This window comes from Solanum stenotomum, unplaced genomic scaffold (assembly GCF_019186545.1).
Source record: "Solanum stenotomum isolate F172 unplaced genomic scaffold, ASM1918654v1 scaffold9649, whole genome shotgun sequence".
Classification (NCBI taxonomy): Eukaryota; Viridiplantae; Streptophyta; class Magnoliopsida; order Solanales; family Solanaceae; genus Solanum; species Solanum stenotomum.
Window position 1 is genome coordinate 332,963 of NW_026037757.1, and position 20,724 is coordinate 353,686.

The 20,724-nt window shown below is 34.7% G+C and overlaps 3 protein-coding genes and 4 pseudogenes across 5 annotated transcripts; 6 read left to right on the plus strand and 1 right to left on the minus strand.

Moving 5' to 3' along the window:
- The first annotated feature begins 229 nt into the window (after positions 1-229).
- LOC125853110 (actin-105) lies at positions 230-1,890 on the plus strand. Of its 2 annotated transcripts, XM_049532781.1 has the most exons (5): positions 230-318; positions 434-503; positions 598-991; positions 1,074-1,687; positions 1,797-1,890. In XM_049532781.1, the coding sequence occupies exons 2-5, from the start codon at positions 444-446 to the stop codon at positions 1,860-1,862; spliced, it is 1,134 nt and encodes a 377-aa protein (XP_049388738.1). In that variant the 5' UTR covers positions 230-318; positions 434-443; the 3' UTR covers positions 1,863-1,890. The 2 variants fall into 2 exon arrangements, with proteins under 2 accessions (XP_049388738.1, XP_049388737.1); XM_049532780.1 differs by lacking the exon at positions 230-318 and having other exon boundaries at positions 426-503.
- Positions 1,891-4,853: 2,963 nt separating this feature from the next.
- Positions 4,854-6,330, plus strand: LOC125853151 (actin-104-like). The gene is made up of 4 exons (XM_049532822.1): positions 4,854-4,928; positions 5,032-5,425; positions 5,504-6,117; positions 6,265-6,330. The coding sequence occupies exons 1-4, from the start codon at positions 4,866-4,868 to the stop codon at positions 6,328-6,330; spliced, it is 1,137 nt and encodes a 378-aa protein (XP_049388779.1). The 5' UTR covers positions 4,854-4,865.
- Positions 6,331-8,055: 1,725 nt separating this feature from the next.
- LOC125853149 (actin-100-like) lies at positions 8,056-9,465 on the plus strand. Of its 2 annotated transcripts, none has more exons than XM_049532821.1 (4): positions 8,056-8,118; positions 8,190-8,583; positions 8,667-9,292; positions 9,400-9,465. In XM_049532821.1, the coding sequence occupies exons 1-4, from the start codon at positions 8,068-8,070 to the stop codon at positions 9,463-9,465; spliced, it is 1,137 nt and encodes a 378-aa protein (XP_049388778.1). In that variant the 5' UTR covers positions 8,056-8,067. The 2 variants fall into 2 exon arrangements, with proteins under 2 accessions (XP_049388778.1, XP_049388777.1); XM_049532820.1 differs by having other exon boundaries at positions 8,068-8,118; positions 8,667-9,289; positions 9,398-9,409.
- An 859-nt stretch (positions 9,466-10,324) lies between these two features.
- LOC125853137 (actin-104-like) lies at positions 10,325-11,624 on the plus strand (annotated as a pseudogene).
- A 1,209-nt stretch (positions 11,625-12,833) lies between these two features.
- Positions 12,834-14,000, plus strand: LOC125853150 (actin-1-like; annotated as a pseudogene).
- A 3,254-nt stretch (positions 14,001-17,254) lies between these two features.
- LOC125853152 (actin-like) lies at positions 17,255-18,431 on the plus strand (annotated as a pseudogene).
- A 1,241-nt stretch (positions 18,432-19,672) lies between these two features.
- Positions 19,673-20,348, minus strand: LOC125853138 (pre-mRNA-splicing factor cwf23-like; annotated as a pseudogene).
- Positions 20,349-20,724: the final 376 nt, after the last annotated feature.

A 20,724-nucleotide genomic window follows, 5' to 3' on the forward strand; every position in this document is an offset into this window, starting at 1 on the left:
TCTGTAGAGTATTGAGGAGATATGTCGATAAGAAACTGGTAACTGAATAATATGTAATTGTAACGGTACTTATCTTGAGTGAAATGGATATTTTATGTTTCACTATTACCATATCTTGGTGTTTAGGCTTAATGTGTCGTCAAGTGAAGTGAACAATTGCATGAATGAACTACCACTGCACAAATTGACACCTCTTATTCCTTCATGTGTTGTATCTTTTGCATGATACCCCTACTACTTGTGCCACTCTGTTTGTGATTTCTATGTTAAGTCTCTCTCACCTCGAGTTGAGATGAGGTTGAAATAATAATACACAAAGTACGAGATTCCTACACAAAAAGTTTCACATAAATGACTTTATACTTTGAACATCTTTTACATGGATTATGTGTTTGTACTAGTGATGTATTACCTCAATTTTACTTATGTGTAGCGTTTATAAGATGGCTGATGGAGAAGATATTCAACCACTTGTAGTTGACAATGGAACTGGAATGGTCAAGGTTGGTTAGCAAAAACTGCTTGCGATTCTTATTACTCTCTCTCTAGCTATGTGACTTTACTGATGCACAACAACTATGTTATTTGTTTCTTTAGGCTGGTTTTGCTGGGGATGATGCTCCAAGAGCTGTTTTTCCAAGTATAGTTGGTCGTCCTCGTTACACAGGTGTCATGGTTGGAATGGGACAAAAAGATGCCTATGTTGGTGATGAAGCTCAGTCCAAAAGAGGTATTTTGACTCTAAAGTATCCGATTCGACATGGTATAGTAGACAACTGGGATGATATGGAGAAAATCTGGCATCACACTTTTTACAATGAGCTCCGAGTTGCTCCAGAGGAGCATTCCATTCTTTTGACTGAGGCACCACTTAACCCTAAGGCAAATCGAGAGAAAATGACTCAAATCATGTTTGAGACATTCAATGTGCCAGCCATGTATATTGCAATCCAGGCTGTTCTATCTCTTTATGCTAGTGGTCGTACAACTGGTAAGCAGCACGTATTGATTAGGAACGCGTACTAGTTCTTTTTGGCTTTCTGTTACTAATTTGTTTGCTGTTTTCCAACAAGGTATTGTGCTCGATTCTGGTGATGGTGTGAGCCACACTGTCCCTATCTATGAGGGATATGCACTTCCCCATGCTATCTTGCGGTTAGATCTTGCTGGTCGTGATCTTACAGATTATCTCATGATGATTCTCACAGAGAGAGGTTATTCATTCACCACTGCTGCTGAACGGGAGATTGTTCGTGATGTGAAGGAGAAGCTTGCGTATGTCGCACTGGATTATGAACAGGAGCTCGAGACTACAAAGAACGGTAAGGATGTTGAGAAGAGTTACGAACTTCCAGATGGGCAAATTGTCACTATTGGTGCTGAGAGGTTCCGTTGCCCTGAAGTCCTATTCCAGCCATCATTGATTGGAATGGAAGCAGCCGGAATTCATGAAACAACATATAGCTCAATCATGAAGTGTGATGTGGATATTAGGAGAGATTTATATGGAAACGTTGTGCTTAGTGGTGGCTCAACTATGTTCCCTGGTATAACGGATCGTATGAGCAAGGAAATCACTGCTCTTGCTCCAAGCAGCATGAAGATCAAGGTCGTTGCACCACCTGAAAGGAAGTACAGTGTCTGGATTGGAGGATCAATTCTAGCTTCCCTCAGTACTTTCCAACAAGTTAGTCTCATTTTCCCTCTCTCTGTTGTTGTCATCGATCAATCAACTACGTCTCAATCTCGAATAAATTGTTCTCTTCTATATATTTGCTAACGTACTTGCTTTGCAGATGTGGATAACGAAGGCCGAGTTTGATGAATCTGGTCCAGCAATTGTTCATAGGAAGTGCTTCTAAGAGTGGTTTTGTTAACTTTAGTTTATTTCCTATCAAATGAATTCTATATGACAAGAGTTCTTGCGTTTTGTGTAATTTGAATTTGTTTGGTAACACTTTATGTTACTGAATTTGCAAGCCTAGATTCTTGTTTACGTCTTTCTACTGTGAATTTAACCTCAAACCAAACTCTATTTTATAATAATTAATGAATCACAATATAACATAGTCCCTTTTATTAGAGAGCGTTTTACCCTCAATTTAGGACTTTTCGGCGTGAATCTGGTATTAGTCGAGCTCCAATGTGAATACCGGACATTGAAAAAAAAAATTATATAGGCAAAAGTTATTTTTTGTTTCTTTTTGGACAAGAAAAAGTGATTGTTGATTTGGGACCCCCTTGAAAACTTCTCCCTCTGTCCCAATTTTTGTGACTTATTTCCTTTTTAGTCAGCCTCAAAAAGAATGATACATTTCTATATTAAGTAACAATTTAACTATAAAATGTCTATTTTATCCTTAATGAAATGATTTACAGCCACACAAATTTATATTATTTATTTTGGACCACATATTTTAAAAATCTTCTTTATTTTTTTAAACTCCATGTCGAGTTAAACTATTTCACATAAAATGGGACGGAGGGAGTAATTGATAATCGCCTATATAAATCGTCCAATGGACTACTGCGAAGTACGAACCACTTTAAGTGTTTTTAAATACCAATTTTACCCTTCGAACAATACGAGATGCCACAATAATTATATAGATTATATTAGTGCGGAATTCAATCTAAATATCCAATTAATCATAAAATTAAGTTAAATAATTAACTTTTTTGAAGAATGATGTGTTAAGTAAAGATATTAATAATTACTTTTTTTGTACAATAGCCCACATATAAATACAATAGATTTACTGTTAATTAAATCAGTTTAACAGTTTGAACTTTCCTAGACATTAACACTATGGTACTGCCTTGGGGTATTTTATTGGGAAACTTATCTAAATATACCATATTTAAAAAATATTTACCATTTATAGCTATATGATTTTAGTATATGCATAATTTACTTTTAATCTATAGTGCAATTTTTTTAAAATCAAAATAAGCCTAATTCATTTGAAGACACGTATACTATATCTATATTGCATGCAAAACTTACTTTTATACATAGTGTAATACATCTTTATAACATACATAGATAATTTTTAATACATTGTGCAATTTTTTTAATCAAAGTAAGTATAATACATTTATAGTACATATATATTATATGTATATTTCACTTTTAATACATAGTACAATAATTATAAATGATAAATATTTTTAAAAAAATAGTATATCATAGTAATAAGTAGAAAATATATTTAAAAGCAATAAATATTTTATAAAGAACTCTCAAAAAGATAATTTTATTTTATTTTTTCTTGAAATTTGTCTGATCACCTTTTCTAAAATTTTAGACGATAAAATCATCATTTGTTAGGATGTTTAAAAAGAAGAAAAAAAAATAGGTCAAAGAGCAATATTGATTTGATTTGAAGCTTCAGTTTTATTTGCATCTGTTTCGTCTTCATAAAGGTCTGTNATTCACTATATTGGCCTAGAAGGAAGAGACAATAACATTTTCAGTCCTACAAAGAATTGACATAGACACTCATATACATGAAATCAACAAGATAAATGTTTCATCTTGGACATTTTTGCTTTCAATAAGTAAATTATAAAGAATTTTTAATGAAAATATGTATAAGATCTTTAAAATTGTTCATTAAAATAATATATTAAGTATGTATATTAATAAAATATATGTATATAATTCATCGGTTCTGTTCAGTTATTTCTTCGGTTTTTATCGAATAAAACCATAACCAAACCAAATACTATTGGTTTTCAAAAATCTAAAACCAAACCCAAATAAAATCGATTTTATTTTATCGATTTGGATCATTTTTTATCCAAACCGTGAACACCCCTACATATACTATATCTATATTGCATGCGAAACTTACTTTTATACATAGTGTAATACATCTTTATTACATACATAGATCATTTTTAATACATTGTGCAAATTTATTTTTTATCAAAATATGTATAATACATTATAGTACATATATATTATATGTATATTTCACTTTTAATACATAGTACAGTAACTATAGATGGTAAATATTTTTTAAAAATAGTATATCAAAGTAATAAGTAGAAGATATATTTAAAAGCAATAAATATTTTATAAAGAACTCTCAAAAAGATAATTTTATTTTATTTTTTCTTGAAATTTGTCTGACCACCTTTTCTAAATTTGTAGACAATAAAATCATCGTTTGTTAGGTTGTTTAAAAAGAAGAAAAAAAAAAGGCCAACAAGCAATATTGCTTTGATTTGAAGCTTCAGTTTTATTTGCATCTGTTTCGTCTTCATAAAGGTCTGTTTGATTTGTCCCTGTTTTACTTGTATTTATGTACTTGTTATTTCTTCGCTAAATTTTGCGCGCTTTGAGTAATTTTGATTTTTGGATTCAGTTTGAAAATTGGGTATGAATCATGATGATTTCATTAGTTTTCTTCTGATCCAAATGTTTTTGAACATGAAAGGGGTTCAATTGAATTCTGTCGGAAAATTGTACCTCTTAACAATAACAACATATCCAGTGAAATTTCATAAACTCGGGTTTGGGGATTGGGTAGGGTAGAGCGTAGGCATACATTATCATTACCTCCATGAGAGTAGAGACGCTATTTTCGAAAAACGTGGATGGTAGTTTGTTTAAGAAAACTTTTGGTATATTGTTTTTTTGAATCTTCATATTAGTATTTCTGGCTCCGTCACTGTTTGCTAGTGATTATAAAAGTGAAAGTCAAAGACCGATAGGATTATTGAACAATTTGAGATTGCAGGGAGTTAAAAGAGGAGAAACAGAATTTTATGAACAATTTTCACTTTGACTGTATTTCTATTCAGCGATGTCTCACCAAAATTATACTTTCAAAATAAATATTTGATGTCCTTACAAGATGGCTGATGGGATGGATATTCTTCAAACACTTGTTTTTGACAACGGAACTGGATTCAGCAAGGTTAGTTAGAAATAAACTGGTTGAAATTTCAGCTCCGTGTGTGGTGTTAACTACATTTTTTCTAGTAATAAATAATAGTTGTTGTTGTTGTTTGTTTCTCTAGGTTGGCTTTGCTGGGGATGCTTCTCCAGGAAATGTTTTCGAAAGTATAGTTGGTCGTCCTCGTCATACTGGCGTCATGGTTGGAATGGGACAAAAAGATGCTTATGTTGGTGATGAAGCTCTCTCTAGAAGAGGTATTTTGACTGTGAGACATCCCATTGAATGTGGCGTAGTAAGAAACTGGGATGATATGGAGAAACTCTGGCATCACACATTTTACAATGAACTTCGTGTCACTCCTGAGGAGCATCCCGTTCTTCTGACTGAGGCACCACTTAACCCCAAGACAAATAGAGAGAAAATGACTGAAATCATGTTTGAGACATTCAATGTTCCATCCATGTATGTCGCAAGTCAGGCTGTTCTTTCTCTTTTTGCTAATGGTCGTACAACTGGTAAGAAGCAGATTGGAATGCCTGGTTCTCTACTGTTTTAGTCAGTCACACTGATTCCGTTTGTTGTTTTTCAACAAGGTATTGTGCTTGATTCTGGTGATACTATGACCCACTCTGTCCCTATCTATGAGGGACATGTACTTCCTCATGCTGTCTCACGGTTAGCTCTTGGTGGTCGTGATCTTACATGGTATCTCATCAAGATTCTCATGGAGGGTCCTTACATATTTAGAAATTGCAGAAATTGTACGCCTATTCATATGAAGGAGACGATTGCTTATGTTGCACTGGATTTTGAACAGGAGATTGACAAGGCAAAAAGTTGCTCAAAATCAATTGAGAAGGGCTTTGAGCTTCCTGATGGAAAAGTCATCAATATTGGTGCTGAAACGTTCCGTTGCCCTGAAGCCCTCTTCAAGCCATCATTGGTTGAAATAGAAGCGACAGGGATTCATGAAAAACTCTACAACTCAATCATGAGATGCGATGTTGATATTAGGAAAGATTTATTTGCAAACATTGTGCTTAGTGGTGGCTCAACTATGTTTCCTGGCTTTGTAGAACGTATGACCAAGGAAATCACTGCTCTTGCTCCGAGCTACACGAAGATCAAGGTGATTGCACCACCTGATAGGAAGTACAGCACCTGGATAGGAGGATCAGTTCTAGCTTCCCTCAGTACTTTCCAAAAAGTTAGTTCATTTTACTGAACGATCAATCATTCAATTAACCACATCGTCTCTCATTCAGAAATAGATAATTTGTTGTAATTGTGAATGTCTTGTTGAATAACTTTTTTATGCTAAAGGATTCAACACTAACTTCTACTTGGTCTGCAGATGCAGATGTCGAAGGCCGAGTATTTTGAATGCGGTCCTACGTTGGTTCACAGGATGTGCGTCTAAGAAGGGGCTGATAGCCTAAATACTTCCTAGTTAAATTCCAGCAAACACTCTTATTTCAATCAGAGAGATGTCTTTTTTGAAGTAATACCCGATCTTGTATGCATTTTATATTCCGTCTATTGTGTTCAAAATATATTATTTGATTTATCTAGTGAATTTTTCCCTTATTTGGGGTTTGAACCAAAGTTACTATGGATGAACCCATAACTTATGCACTAAATCTCCAATGTGTCTTCGATTATGTTATTTACAAGCTTAAAACAAGATGAGATGTCACATGAAAACATGGAACATGTCAGTTAAACAAGTATTGGATTTTTTTTTTCTTTAAGTTTATCTAGAAATCATGTGCAAACCACATGTTGCCAATAACAGTAAGTGGTTAAATATTTGAAAATTACGTAATAAAAAACTTTAAATTAGCATAATTAACTCATGATTAAAATATTTAAAAGACATATGAAAAAAATTACGATCAAATAACAACTCATTTGACTTATAAATGTCACATTAATTAGAATGAAGGAACAATATTTTTTTGTACAATAAACAATTATAAATATGATTATTGAATTAATTTACAACTAACTAAATCAGTTATAAATAATGAGTGAATAGGTCAAACACCCACCCCCGAACTATCCCCACTCCCACCCCTCAAAAATGTCTGTCATAAAAGTCATTTCGTGAGTGAGTTTTGTATCTAAACTGTTAGATTTTCTATTATCTTATTTACCCTCTTAACTAAAATAAGAGGCACGTAAAAGATGAAAAAACTTGCACAATCAGTTCATGGAAGTTTAGGAGGATTATATGATAACCAATAGTTAAGAGATATGAATTTCACAAAATGTTAATATTTTAGGATGAGTTTTTAATTTGGTCAATTAAATTTTTTCTATGTGTACTGTTAGTTGAAATTCATTGGAGGAGCTTTTGGATTATGATGTTCTCACAGCATGTGTTATGACCCTATAGCAAAAAAATAATAATCCCATATGGATTAAATGAGGAACAAATATGAGGCTTATACCATCTTTAGCTTTTCTACCTTAATAATTAGCTTTTGGGGCTCCTAAAATTGTATCAATAACACTTGACTTGAAAAGGTCTATCTACTTGTGGTAGAGTGAAAGTAGAACCGTCGAGGACGGCGAATGAGATGTGTGGTGGTTATGATCCTATTGTAAAAAAAATCAAATCAATTAAATGGGAAATGATATGGGGCTTATATAACCTAAAGCTCTCCACCGCAATAGAATTAAGTGACTTAGCAACTCAACCTTCTAATTACTCTACTATAGTTTCAAAATATTACATATTCTAGCGACAAATTGAGTTTTATAGTATATATATATATATATATATTCAATACTCGTATGTCCTTATTTCAAGCCTAATATTAAGCATACTAGCATCCAAACCCTAACAATTTCTGAAATTTTCCCAATTAGAATTGAGAAAACGAAAAAGCTTAAAGATGAAATAGACGAAATTTGAGTGGATAATGATTTAGATTCGAATTTTGTGATTTATTTTCGTTTACAATTACCTTCTCAATACCGCTTACTGAATAGCATTGGATTCATCTTCAATTACACGTACTTTGTATTTGTATTTTTGTTTTTGAATCCCTACATTAGAATTTTTTGAATCCCCATATTAGAATTTTTGGGCTCCGTCACCGTTTCCAAAATAAATTTTACTTGCAAAATAAATATTTGAAGTCCTTACAAGATGGAGATTCTTCAAACACTGGTTTTTGACAACGGAACTCAAATGACCAAGGTTAGTTATAAATAAAGTGGTTGCAATTTCAGCTCCATGCATGGTGTAAACTCTTTCCTTTGTTTCTTTAGGCTGGCTTTGCTGGGGATGATTCTCCAAGGACTGTTTTCCCAAGTTTAGTTGGTCGTCGTCATCATACTGGTGTCATGGTTGAAATGGGAAGAAGGCATCCCTATGTTGGTTATGAAGCTGAGTCGAAAAGATATATGCTTAATCTGAATCATCCCATTGAACAGGGCATAGTAAGAAACTGGGATGATATGGAGGAACTTTGGCATCACACATTTTACAATGAACTTGGTGTCCCTCCTGAGCAGCATCCCGTTCTTCTGACTGAGGCACCATTTAACACCGAGATAAACCGAGAGAGAATGACTCAAATCATGTTTGAGAAATTTAATGTTCCAGCCATGTATGTCGCAACCCAGGCCGTTCTTTCTCTTTATGCTAATGGTCGTACAACTGGTAAGAAGCAGATTGGATTGATTGCCTGGTTCTCTACTGTTTTAGTCAGTCATACTGATTTCGTTTGTTGTTTTTCCAACAAGGTATTGTGCTTGATTCCGGTGATTGTGTGACCCACATTGTCCCTATCTATGAGGGACATGTACTTCCCCATGCTATCTCACGCTTAGATATTGGTGGTCGTGATCTTTCAAAGTATCTCATGAAGTTACTCGTGGAGGGGTATAATATATATTATTATGACGGTTGGGAAAGATATAAAGATATGTTTCATGATATGAAGGAGACGTTTGCTTATGTTGCACTGGATTTTGAGCAGGAGAATGAGAAGGCAAAAAATTGCTCAAAATTACTTGAGAAACGCCATGAGTTTCCTAATGGAGACGTTGTCAATATTGGTGCTGAGGGATTCCGTTTACCTGAAGTCCTCTTTCAACCATCATTGGTTGGAATGGAAGCGGCAGGAATTCATGACAAAGTCTACAACTCAATCATGAGTTGCGATGTTGATATTAGGAAAGATTTATTTGCAAACATTGTGCTTAGTGGTGGCTCAACTATGTTCCCTGGCATAGCAGAACGTATGAGCAAGGAAATCACTGCACTTGCTCCGAGCCATACGAAAATCAAGGTGATTGCACCACCTGAGAGGAAGCGTAGCGCCTGGATAGGAGGATCAGTTCTCGCCTCCCTCAGTACTTTCCAAAAAGTTACTTTCGTTTCCTTTTTCTTTTTTATTCTTTTGTCACCAATCAATCAACTAATCACAAATAAGGTTTTCTACTGTGTATCTGCTAATTTCTACTTGCTTTGCAGATGTGGATAACAAAGGGCGAGTATGATGAAATTGGTCCAGCAGTTGTCCATAGGAAGTGCTTCTAAGATTGGTTTTGAGAGCTTTAATCGTCTTTAGTTAATTTCCCATCAAATGAATTCTAATTTTACATTTTGTGTAATGTGAATATGTTCGGTAACACTTTATGTTATTGAATTTGCAAGCCTAGATTCTTGTACATGCCTTCTACTCTGAATTTAACCTCAAACCAAATTGTAGTTTATAATAATTGATGAATCACAAAGTTATTCTTGGTTTCCTTTTTGACAATATAAAGTGATTGTTGATTGCGACCCTCTTCAAAAGCTACTCCTAAATATTGTACCCCTGTCTGTGTTCGAGTGACATTTCACCCTAACTACAACATTTTTCGGGGAGAATGAGTGACATTTCACCCCTAACCACAACATTTTTCGGGGTGAATCATCTAGCTCTGGGCTCGAGTGACATTTCACCCCTAATCACAACTCCTTCGTTGATTCTTCAACATCAATCAGTTTGAACCTCCACTTGATCCATAAGCAGTGACAATTGCCCGAAGCTCATGCTTTTAAATACCAATTTTAACCTTTGTCATTTGTTGGGGTTGCTTAAATAGAATAAAATGTCAAATAGAAGAGTCAGTTAAGATAATTTCAAACCAAACAAAAAATAACTGGTCGAAGAGGAATATTGATTTGATTTAAAGTTTCAGTTTTATTTGCATTCACAGTTATTCCCACAACATTGGGTTCGTCTCCCATAAAGGTCTGTTTGATTGTCAATCGAATTTGATTCGTCTCTGTTTCACTTGAATTTATGTGCTTGTTTATTCTTAGCTAAATTTTGGGCTTTTGAGTACTTCTAGTTTTAGATTGGGTATGATGATGTCATGTGGTTTTCTTCTGATGTAAATGTTGTTGAACCATGAAAGGGGGTTCAATTCAATCTCGCCGGAAATCCCAAAAGTTGGGTATGGAGAGAGTAGAGTGTAGGCAGACATTACCCCTACCTCTGAGGGCTGTTTTCCAAAGTGTAGTTGGTCGTCCTCGTCATACTGGTGTCATGGTTGGAATTGGAGGAAAAGATGCCTATATTGGTTGAAAGAGGTATTTTGTTTCTGAAATATCCCATTGAACGTGGCATAGTAAGAATGAAGAAACTCTGGCATCACACATTTTACAATGAACTTCGTGTTGCTCCCGAGGAGCATCCCATTCTTCTATCCGAGGCACCACTTATCCCCAAGACAAATAGAGAGAAAATGACTCAAAACATCTTTGAGACATCCAATGTTCCAATCATGTATGTCGCAAGCCAGGGCGTTCTTTCTCTTTTTGCTAATGGTCATACAACTGGTAAGAAGCAGATTGGAATGCCTGATTCTCTAATGTTTAAGTCAGTCATACTGATTTCGTTTGTTGTTTTTCAACAAGGTATTATTCTTCATTCTGGTGATGGTATGACCCACACTGTCCCTATCTATGAGGGACATGTACTTCCCCATGCTATCTCACAGATAGCTCTTGGTGGTCGTGAACTTAGACAGTATCTCATCAAGATTTTCATGGTCCTTACAGATTTAACAATTGCAGAAGTGATACGCATCATCATATGAAGGAGACGATTGCTTATGTTGCACTGGATTTTGAACAGGAGATTGACAAGGCAAAATATTGCTCAAAATCAGTTGAGAAGGGCTATGAGCTTCCTGATGGAAAAGTCATAAATATTAGTGCTGAGACGTTCCGTTACCCTGAAGTCCTCTTCAAACCATCATCTGTTGGAATGGAAGCGACAAGAATTCCTGAAAAAACCTACAACTCAATCATGAGATGTGATGTTGATATTAGGGAAGAGTTATTTGCAAACATTGTGCTTAGTGGTGGCTCAACTATGTTTTCTGACATAGCAGAACGTAAGAGCAAGGAAATCAGTGCTCTTGCTCCAAGCCACATGAAGATCGAGGTGGTTGCACCACCTGAGAGGAAGTACAACACCTGGATAGGAGGATCAGTTCTAGCTTCCCTCAGTACTTTCCAAAAAGTTAGTTTCTTTTTGCTTTCTTTTACTGATCGATCAGTCATTCAATTGATAAATAATTTGTTGTAAATGGGAGTGACTTGTTGAATACCTTCTACTTGTTGTGCAGATGCGGATACCAAAGGCCGAGGATGATGAATGTGGTCCTGTGTTGGTTCACAGGATGTGCATCGCGGTTGGATAACTTAAATACTCCCTAGTTGAATTCAAGCAAATGAATGTATTTCAATTTCAGGTTTTGGTATGAAAAGGGGAAAATCTCTGTTTTTTCATTTAACTTTCATGATGTTAATCAATTTGCTAGAGCTGATATGAAAGAATGCCATTATATATGGTTTGAAAGTAACTAATGTGCAAGCTCTTCAGATACCAGAGAGGACTCAGTTAGAGCCTGAGTGCCTGACTATGTATTTGGCGAGCGAATTTTGGATTTGAATATCATGGTATCGAGTTCAGAATTCTACCACAACCCACTCTGTCTATTGGGTTTGATAATCTATTAGTATTTGATTTAAATTGTGAAATTTTTGTTCTTATTCACTGGTCTGAGCCAAAGTTAGTGCGAATGAACCATAACTTATGTACTACATATGCCTCTGTGTCTTTGACTTTTGTGTGATTCAGAACCATTTTATGTGCGAAACAAATTTTAAATTAATCGCCTTTTTCTAATGTTCGAGTTTGTTATTTACAAGCTTTTAGAACTAAGATAAGATGTGAAACTCACAAGAATAACATGGAACATATTAGGTGCTTCTATTACTCCTAAATTATAGCCCCTCTAAACTAAGAGAAACCTATTCAATATGAAACAAAATATTTGGGGTAATTTGATGAGAGACGCGTGGAAGATATGAAACTCGCAAAATGTTAATAGTTTAGAAGGGACTTTTAATTTAGTCAATCAAATTTTTTTCATGTGCGTGGTGATTTATGTGGTTCTCCTAAAGTTGTATTAGCATGTGATATTCAATACCAGTATCTCCTTATTTCAAGCATCTAAACCCTTTGAAAATTTCCCCGATTAAAATTGAGAAAAAAAAATGAAATACAGAAACCTGAACTCAAATTTATACAAATTTTACCTCTTTGAGTTAGTTAAAGCAGTAATTTTTCCATAAAGGAAAAAAACAGAAAGAAAGAATTGGTCAAAGAGCAATAATGATAATTTTGATTTGAAAAATGAGTTTTATTTGCATTGACAATTACACTTTCTTATACTGCTTACTGAATTAATTAGCATTGGATTCACCTCCATAAAGGTACTTTGTATTTCTTATTGTTTTTGTTTGAAATTTAGGTCTGATAGATTTCATGTTCCTGCGTATATAGGTAAAGTTTCTTAGATACGTGTGTGTATATATAACTTGTTGGTTGTCCTCGTCATTCCAAAATGGAACTAAAGAATACCTATGTTGGTGATGAAGCTCTGGCATTAAGGGGTCTTTTGGTTCTGAAATATCCCATTGGACAGGGCATTGTAAGAAACTAGGATAATATGGAGAAGCTCTGGCATCACACATTTTACAATGAACTTGATGTCGCTCCTGAGGAGCATCCCGTTCTTCTGACTGAGGCACCATATAACCCCAAGGCAAACCAAGAGAAAACGACTCAAATCATGTTTGAGACATTCAATGTTCCAGCTATGTATGTTGCAAGCCAGGCCGTTCTTTCTCTGTTAGCTAATGGTCGTACAACTGGTAAATAGCAGATTTTAATGCAAATATAGGCTGGTTCTCTACTGTTTTAGTCAGTCACACTAATTTCGTTTGATGTTTTTTCAACAAGGTATTGTACTTGATTCTGGTTATCGTGTGACACACGCTGTCCCTGTCTATGAAGGACATGTACTTCCCCATGCTATCTCACGGTTAGATCTTGGTGGTCATGATCTTAAAAATTTTCTCAATAGCTATCTCGTGTATAGTTTTAATGAAATCGTCCGTTGGGAACGTACAGAGATGTTTCATGATATGAAGGAGACAATTACTTATGTTGCACTGGATTTTGAACAGGAGATTGACAAGGCAAAAAATTGCTCAAAATCAGTTGAGAAGACCTATGAGCTTCCTGATGGAGAAGTCATCAATATTGGTGCAGAGAGATTCCATTGCCCTGAAATCCTATTTCAACCATCATTGGGTGGAATGGAAGCAGCAGGAATTCATGACAAAGTCTACAACTCAATCATGAGATGCGACGTTGATATTAGGAAAGATTTATTTGCAAACATTGTGCTTAGCGGTGGCTCAACTATGTTTCCTGGCATAGCAGAACGTATGAGCAAGGAAATCACTGCGCTTGCTCAGAGCCACACGAAAATCAAGATGATTGCACCACCTGAGAGGAAGTATAGCACCTGGATAGGAGGATCAGTTCTAGCCTCCCTCAGTACTTTCCAAAAAGTTAGTTTCTTTTGGCTTTATTTTATTAATTGATCAGTCATTAAATTGACTACGTCTCTCATTCCCAACTTGTACTTGGTTTGCAGATGTGGATAGCGAAGGCTGACTATGATGAAATCGGTTCTTCAATTGTCAACAGGATGTGCTTCTAAGAGTAGTTTGATAGCTTAAAACCTTTCGAGTTAAATTCTAGGGAAATGAATGCTATTGCAGTCAGAGATATGTTCCTTTGTTTGATGTGATATTCAACATCAAGAGCAGTATGATCTTTTAATTTTTAGCTGTTCTGTATCAACATGCTAAAGTGTCCATTTTGTTTCTGTCGATATCAGGGAGGACTCAGTTAGAGAGCGGATTGAAGATTTGAATATTAAACGCTTCAGTTCAGATTTCTACTGCAACTCATTTGGTTTATTCTAATCTGTGCTTTAAAAGGTTTTGGATATATACCACATGATTATACTAAAAAGAGAAGGTCGAATTATGATATAGGCATAATAGATAAACATGCCCTTAACTTGACTTTCACTTGAATCTATGTCCTTCAACTTTGGGTGTGTATAAATAAGTATTTAAGTTAGTATAAAATTGTATAGGCCTAACCCATCGGTGACCCTTTAAAGTTGGCACTAAATTTCACTTAGACACCTTAACTGAATTTTGTTCATTATAGACACCTTATGTAGGGTTTTGTTGTGTCATTTTGACACTTTTTTAATAATCATCCAAAATATAAAGTGTGTGTAATGCACTTGCCGATGACGTGTCAAAGTAACGAATCAAACAAAGACACATATCATATATGTAAAAATAAGTCTTAAACTAATGACTTTTAAGTAAAAAGAAATTCAGCACTTCTAATTTTCAAGAAACTCACCCTTGTCTTCTTCACCCAACCAAACCAGGCGTCTTCTCCACCCCACACATCCCAACCCCAACTGCTCCTTCACCCCCACTAGATCGTCCATCCTCTTTACCCCAACCTCAACCCCTTTTTCACTCTATCGTCTTTTCAAGAAACACTTTCCAAAGAATTTAATTACATTGAAAACATTAATTTATAAAAGCACAATTTTTTTTCTCTTCTTTACTTCTAAAAAAACCAGTTATAACTAGCAATTGAAGAATTATTTTTTTTGCATTTCTCGTATGTGCAGAGGATTCAAATATGTGAACAAGAAATAGAGTAATTATTTCGTGGTGCTGAAATTTAATTGTTGGATCTAAAGAAACATAATGAGAAGAAGACGATGGTTGTGGTGATTTTCAGATCTCAAAAATTAAAAAGTACTTCGATTTTAATAAGATTAATGGCGATGATGCAGCGGCGATGGGTTGATGGTGTGTGGTGGATGAGATATCACAAAGAAATAGGGAAGAAGATGAACAGTACTTTAAAAATAATTTTTTGGCCTGAAAAAAGCTCTTCACGCGCTGACTTTGAGTGTATTACACTCACCATGTCATATCAGCGAAAAGTGTCAAAATGACACACCGAGTTCCTAGATGAGGGGTTTAAAATGAACATCGCCTAGTTGAGGTGTCTAAGTGAAACTTCGTGCCAACTTTAGGGGGCCACGATGGGTTAGGCGAATTGAATAAGTATGTATATAAGTCCTATGTGACCAACCTACGTTCCATGTGGCATCCTAGGTGTATTATGCCAGGTAGGACACGTGTGTTTACTTATTCAATTTTGTACAAGACTAACTGCCTATTTTGTTTACATTCAAATTTGAGGACACAAATGTCAGTTAAAACCAAGTTAAAAGGCATATTTATGTCTTATACTTATGATATGGGTTCTGATTACGTAAATAACAGATCTTATTTGATCATAAATAAAAGTTATTTAAAAAGAGTAAGAACGTACGTTCTGTTTAGTGAAACTAATGATTATGTTTTCGTACAAAAACTACTAGGAAAATTTTAAAATATAAAATTTAGCTTACATCATAAAAATTTAGACCAAAACTTACCTTATATGTAATTAATTAAGTAACGTCCAATTAAAAAATGAAATTTGTACCTATTAATTTCTTTTAAAATTGTCTTTGTAACCTTCAATTGCCTACAAAAGAGTGTGCACACTCTTTATGCCACATAAATCACATTTATGATGTATTTATTCTATGTTAAAATTATTTAGGGGGTAATATGACCATAGTCTGAGATTTTAAATATAGTTTGAGGGCTACTTATGCAAAATATACATTGCTGATTTTTAGCATGAAATGATCATAACTTTTTTAAGGGGTGTAAGGGTAAAAACTAACCTAGCAGTAACACTACTGAGTTTGTTCTAAATTAAAGCCTAAAAATAACATTTCTGATTTATGATTTTTTTTAAATATAAAAAAATCAATATTATATTTTTAGCGGGTTGATTAGGTGGGCGGGTCATGAAATGATTTAAATGGATATCTTTTTATTTTATAAAAAAATTGGTTAGAAATAAAATTTTCATGACAATAAATTTAATTAAAAAAATCAATTAAATAAGTTGAGTGATTTTGTAAGCAAACCACCTATAATTGAGTGACTTCTGAGAAAATAGTCCATAATTGAATGACTTTTGAGTTAGATATCAAAGTTGAGTAACTTTTTGAGAAAATAGTCCATAATTGAATGATTATTTGAGATATTATATCGTTAAACACCTGACCCCGAATACTATCACCATTTTGTGAGTTTCATGTCTAAACTAGTGGGTGTTCCTATTAACCCAAAACTATATCCCCCTATAGACTAAAAGAAACCCTATTCAATATAAGACAAAATATTTGGGGTAATTTACTGAGAGGTATGTGAGAGATGAAAAAGCTCTTGAAAATGAGTCTACTTCAGGGAGTATGATGTTCTCTATGATCCTATTGCAAAATTTAGATATGTAACTCAGTAATTTTTATAGCAATTTACATTCAATACCAGTAACTCCTTATTTCAAGCCTAAAATTAAGCCCCACATTTGTTTGAAACTTAGTATGATGTTGAATCTCTGAGAAAACTTTTAGTATATCAGTTTTTTTGAATCCCCATATTAGAATTTTTGGCTCTGTCACCGTTTCCAAGTGATTATAAAAGGAAATCAATTCATGCTTCCTTAAGTTTAGTGATTCTTACGCTGCTATTCTATATGAATGTTTGAGTATTTTTGTAGCTATTTTTCAGCATTTTGCTGTCTTTTCAATGTGCTATTTATTATCTGGTGCCTGGTGGTGACTTCTACTGGAAATATGAAAATCTATCTCACCTTGAGCCTGAAAGGAACTTAAAAGGAGATCTCAGAAATTTCGCACAGACTGAACTGATCTTATGAAAATTTTTCCAATTTGATTCCGTGTTTGTACCAGTGACGTCTCACCTAAATTATACTTGCAAAATTAACATTTGAAGTCCTAACAAGATGGCTGATGGGATGGATATTCGAACACTTGTTATGGGCAACGGAACTGAAATGATCAAGGTTAGTTAGTAAAGCTGCTTGCAATTTCAGCTCTATGCTTGGTGTTAACTATATAAATTGTTCCTTTGATTCTTTAGGCAGGCTTTACTGGGGATGATTCTCCAAGGGCTGTTATCAAAAGTATTGTTGGTCGTCCTCGTCATACTGGCATCACGCTTGGAATGGGACAAAGAGATGCCTATGTTGGTGATGAAGCTCTGGCTAAAAGAGGTAGTTTGGAACTGAAATGATCAAGGTTTGTTGTTTTTTCAACAAGGTGTTGTGCTTGATTCGGGTTATTGTGTGACACACGCTGTCCTGTCTATGAAGGACATGTATTTCCCCATGCTATCTCACGGTTAGATCTTGGTGGTCTTGATCTGACACGGTATCTCGTCAAGTTTGTCAAGGATGGTCTTAATGTATTTAACGGTTGGGAATGAGATATAGATATATTTCGTGATATGAAGGAGACGATTGCTTATGTTGCACTGGATTATGAACAAGAGATTGAGAAGGCAAATTTTTTCTCAAAATCAATTGAGAAGGGCTATAAGCTTCCTGATGGAGAAGTAGTTAATATTGGTGCTGAGACATTCCGTTGCCCTGAAGTCCTCTTTCAACCATCATTGGTTGAAATGGAAGCGACAGGAATTCATGACAAAGCCTACAACTCAATCATGAGATGCGATGATGATATTAGGAAAGATTTATTTGCAAACATTGTGCTTAGTGGTGGCTCAACTATGTTCCCTGGCATAGCAGAACGTATGAGAAAGGAAATCACTGCACTTGCTCCGAGCCACACGAAAATCAAGGTGATTGCACCACCTGAGAGGAAGTATAGCACCTGGATAGGAGGATCAGTTCTAGCCTCCCTCAGTACTTTCCAAAAAGTTAGTTTCTTTCTGCTTTATTTACTAATCGATCTGTCATTTAATTAACTACGTCTCATTTCCAACTTCTACTTGGTTTGCAGATGTGTATAGTGAAGGCTGAGTATGATGAAATGGGTCCTTCAATTATCAACAGGGTGTGCTTCTAAGAGTGGTTTGATAACTTAAAACCTGTCTAGTTAAATTCCAGGAAATGAATGCTATTTCAGCAGAGATAGATTTCTTTGTTTGATGTGATATTCAACGTCGAGAACAGTATGTTATTCTAAACTTTTAGCTGCTCTGTATCAACATGCTGATTTAACTTTTCTCGGGTTTAACATATTTCAAGTGATTTGGCTAGTAAGCCATGAAAATGGTAGATCCTCTGCGACTTATATCTGTTTTGTTTCCTAATTCAGCAAAATATTGGTAGGAGGCATGATTTCTTGGCCCCTGACAGGGAACATACAATCTGATTTTTGTAACAATTAATTGTGAACAAATTGAAACATCTGCGATCCATTTCCCTTGCTTCTAACATGCTTTAAGGAAGTTTCTTAAAGGTTTACTTGTCCCAGGAAACCAACTCTAAAGCCTACAAGTCGATTTGTAAGTTGCATCATCTTCAAGTTCTCTTGATCTTCGTTTTAACAACAGTTTTGGAGGTGTAATTCTAGAGTACCTGTAGTAATGAACTTGGCAATGAAGCAATTCGAAGGAATGTTCAGGAAAGGAAATGATGTACAAGTTCTTGCGCAACTGAAGGAGGCTACAACTTAGTAGACTCATTGGCAAGTTTGGAGTTACCGTTCTTGTGCTAAGATCAAATAGGCCATATAAATGTTTTTGGTAATAAACCCAATGAATGTATTTTGGTAAGAAGAACAAACTCAACTTACAGGCTCAAAACTAAAATCCGAAACAACCAAATCGATTAATGTGAAATCGAACTTAAGAAAATTGATCCAATCCGAACTTATTTGATTTGATTTGGATTTTAATTTCTTGAATCCTGAAGCCAAAAATCCAGATCAAATTTATTATATTCGATGTGGATTGCCCAAACGCCTAACCCTACGTTGCAATTACTTTTTCGAGGACCTGATTGTTAGTTTTTTTGTCATTCCCTCCGTTCACTTTTACTTATATTTGTTTGACTTGACACACCCATTAAGAAAATAATTATTGAAATAAGCATTTTACCAAACTATTCATGATGTTTAGTATTAAGTCTTGGAAATAATTTGGAGAAAGAGTATTTAATGCTGACGGTAAAACATGGAAAAATAGAATGAAAAAATATACATTGCAAACCAATGTATCAAAAACCTCCACAATCTTGGGGAGTTTGAAACAAACACTACAAATATAGACTTTATGTATGTCAAATAAACAAAATATCTAAGCATAAGCTAGCTGCATATATGTACCTCCTTGCTAATACAGAGAAACAATTACAAATCATATTTTAGAATAAATTCAACCCTACAAATTATAAATATTAATTGTTTGCATTTGTGTTAGAAAATGGAGCTGACATTGTAGGCTGAATAAGAACAATTAACAGATTGCCCAAGACACAAGAGGCGGCTTTCGCTGCGTCGTCCTTAGATGACCATTTCGACAAGAGCATAACGTTTCTTCTTAGAACTCATGATTACATATTCAACCACACCAAAATTACTAAATAACTCCCTCAATCTTTGGCAAGTATAATCTTCACCGATTTTATCCCAAGATACCTTAAGCACCTTTTCCTTGTCAACACACATGTCTGGTGAGTCTTTCTTTGAAAGCAATATTTCACGAATTCTAGCATTTTCGCCTAGAAGTTTTATAGCAATTCTTTCCTCCTCTTCTAGTCGAGCCAAATTAATATCAGGTACAAAGATATACTCTGGCATTATCTTTCTACGCTTTGAATCTTCTTGTTGTTGTTGTAATTGGATCATCTCATCAAATAACTTCCTCTTTTTCTCATCCTTAAGAATGTCGTAGGAAGCCTTAAGCTTTTGAAAGTTGGAGTGAGCATTAATGGGATCATTGGGTCTCTAGTCTGGATGCAATTCTAAAGCTTTCTTTCGATAGGCTTTCGATATGCCTATTTCAGAAAGCTTTGCCCCTTCCTCACCGGAGGGTAAATCCAAAGCAGTATAATGATCAACTTCAATATCCATTGAATAACGGATAATTTCTAGATGTGAGAAACGTCTTTATTTTATACTAATATATACTAACTTGAATAGCCTATTAGTATTAAAAAAAATTAATTATAAAGAATATCACTCAATTTTGAGATGAGCACATACGTGGATTGCTACGTACTATGTAAAATTTGGTAATTGGGATAATATATACATATGCCTTAAATTTGATTTCAACTGACATATATGCCCTCTAACTCTGAATGTGAACAAATAGACATTTAAAATTATATAAAATTGAACAAATAGACATGTGGCGTCCTATCGAACGTGTATTATGCCACGTAGGATGCATGCACCTATTTGTTTAATTTTATACAAATTTAGATGCCTACTTGTGTACATCCAA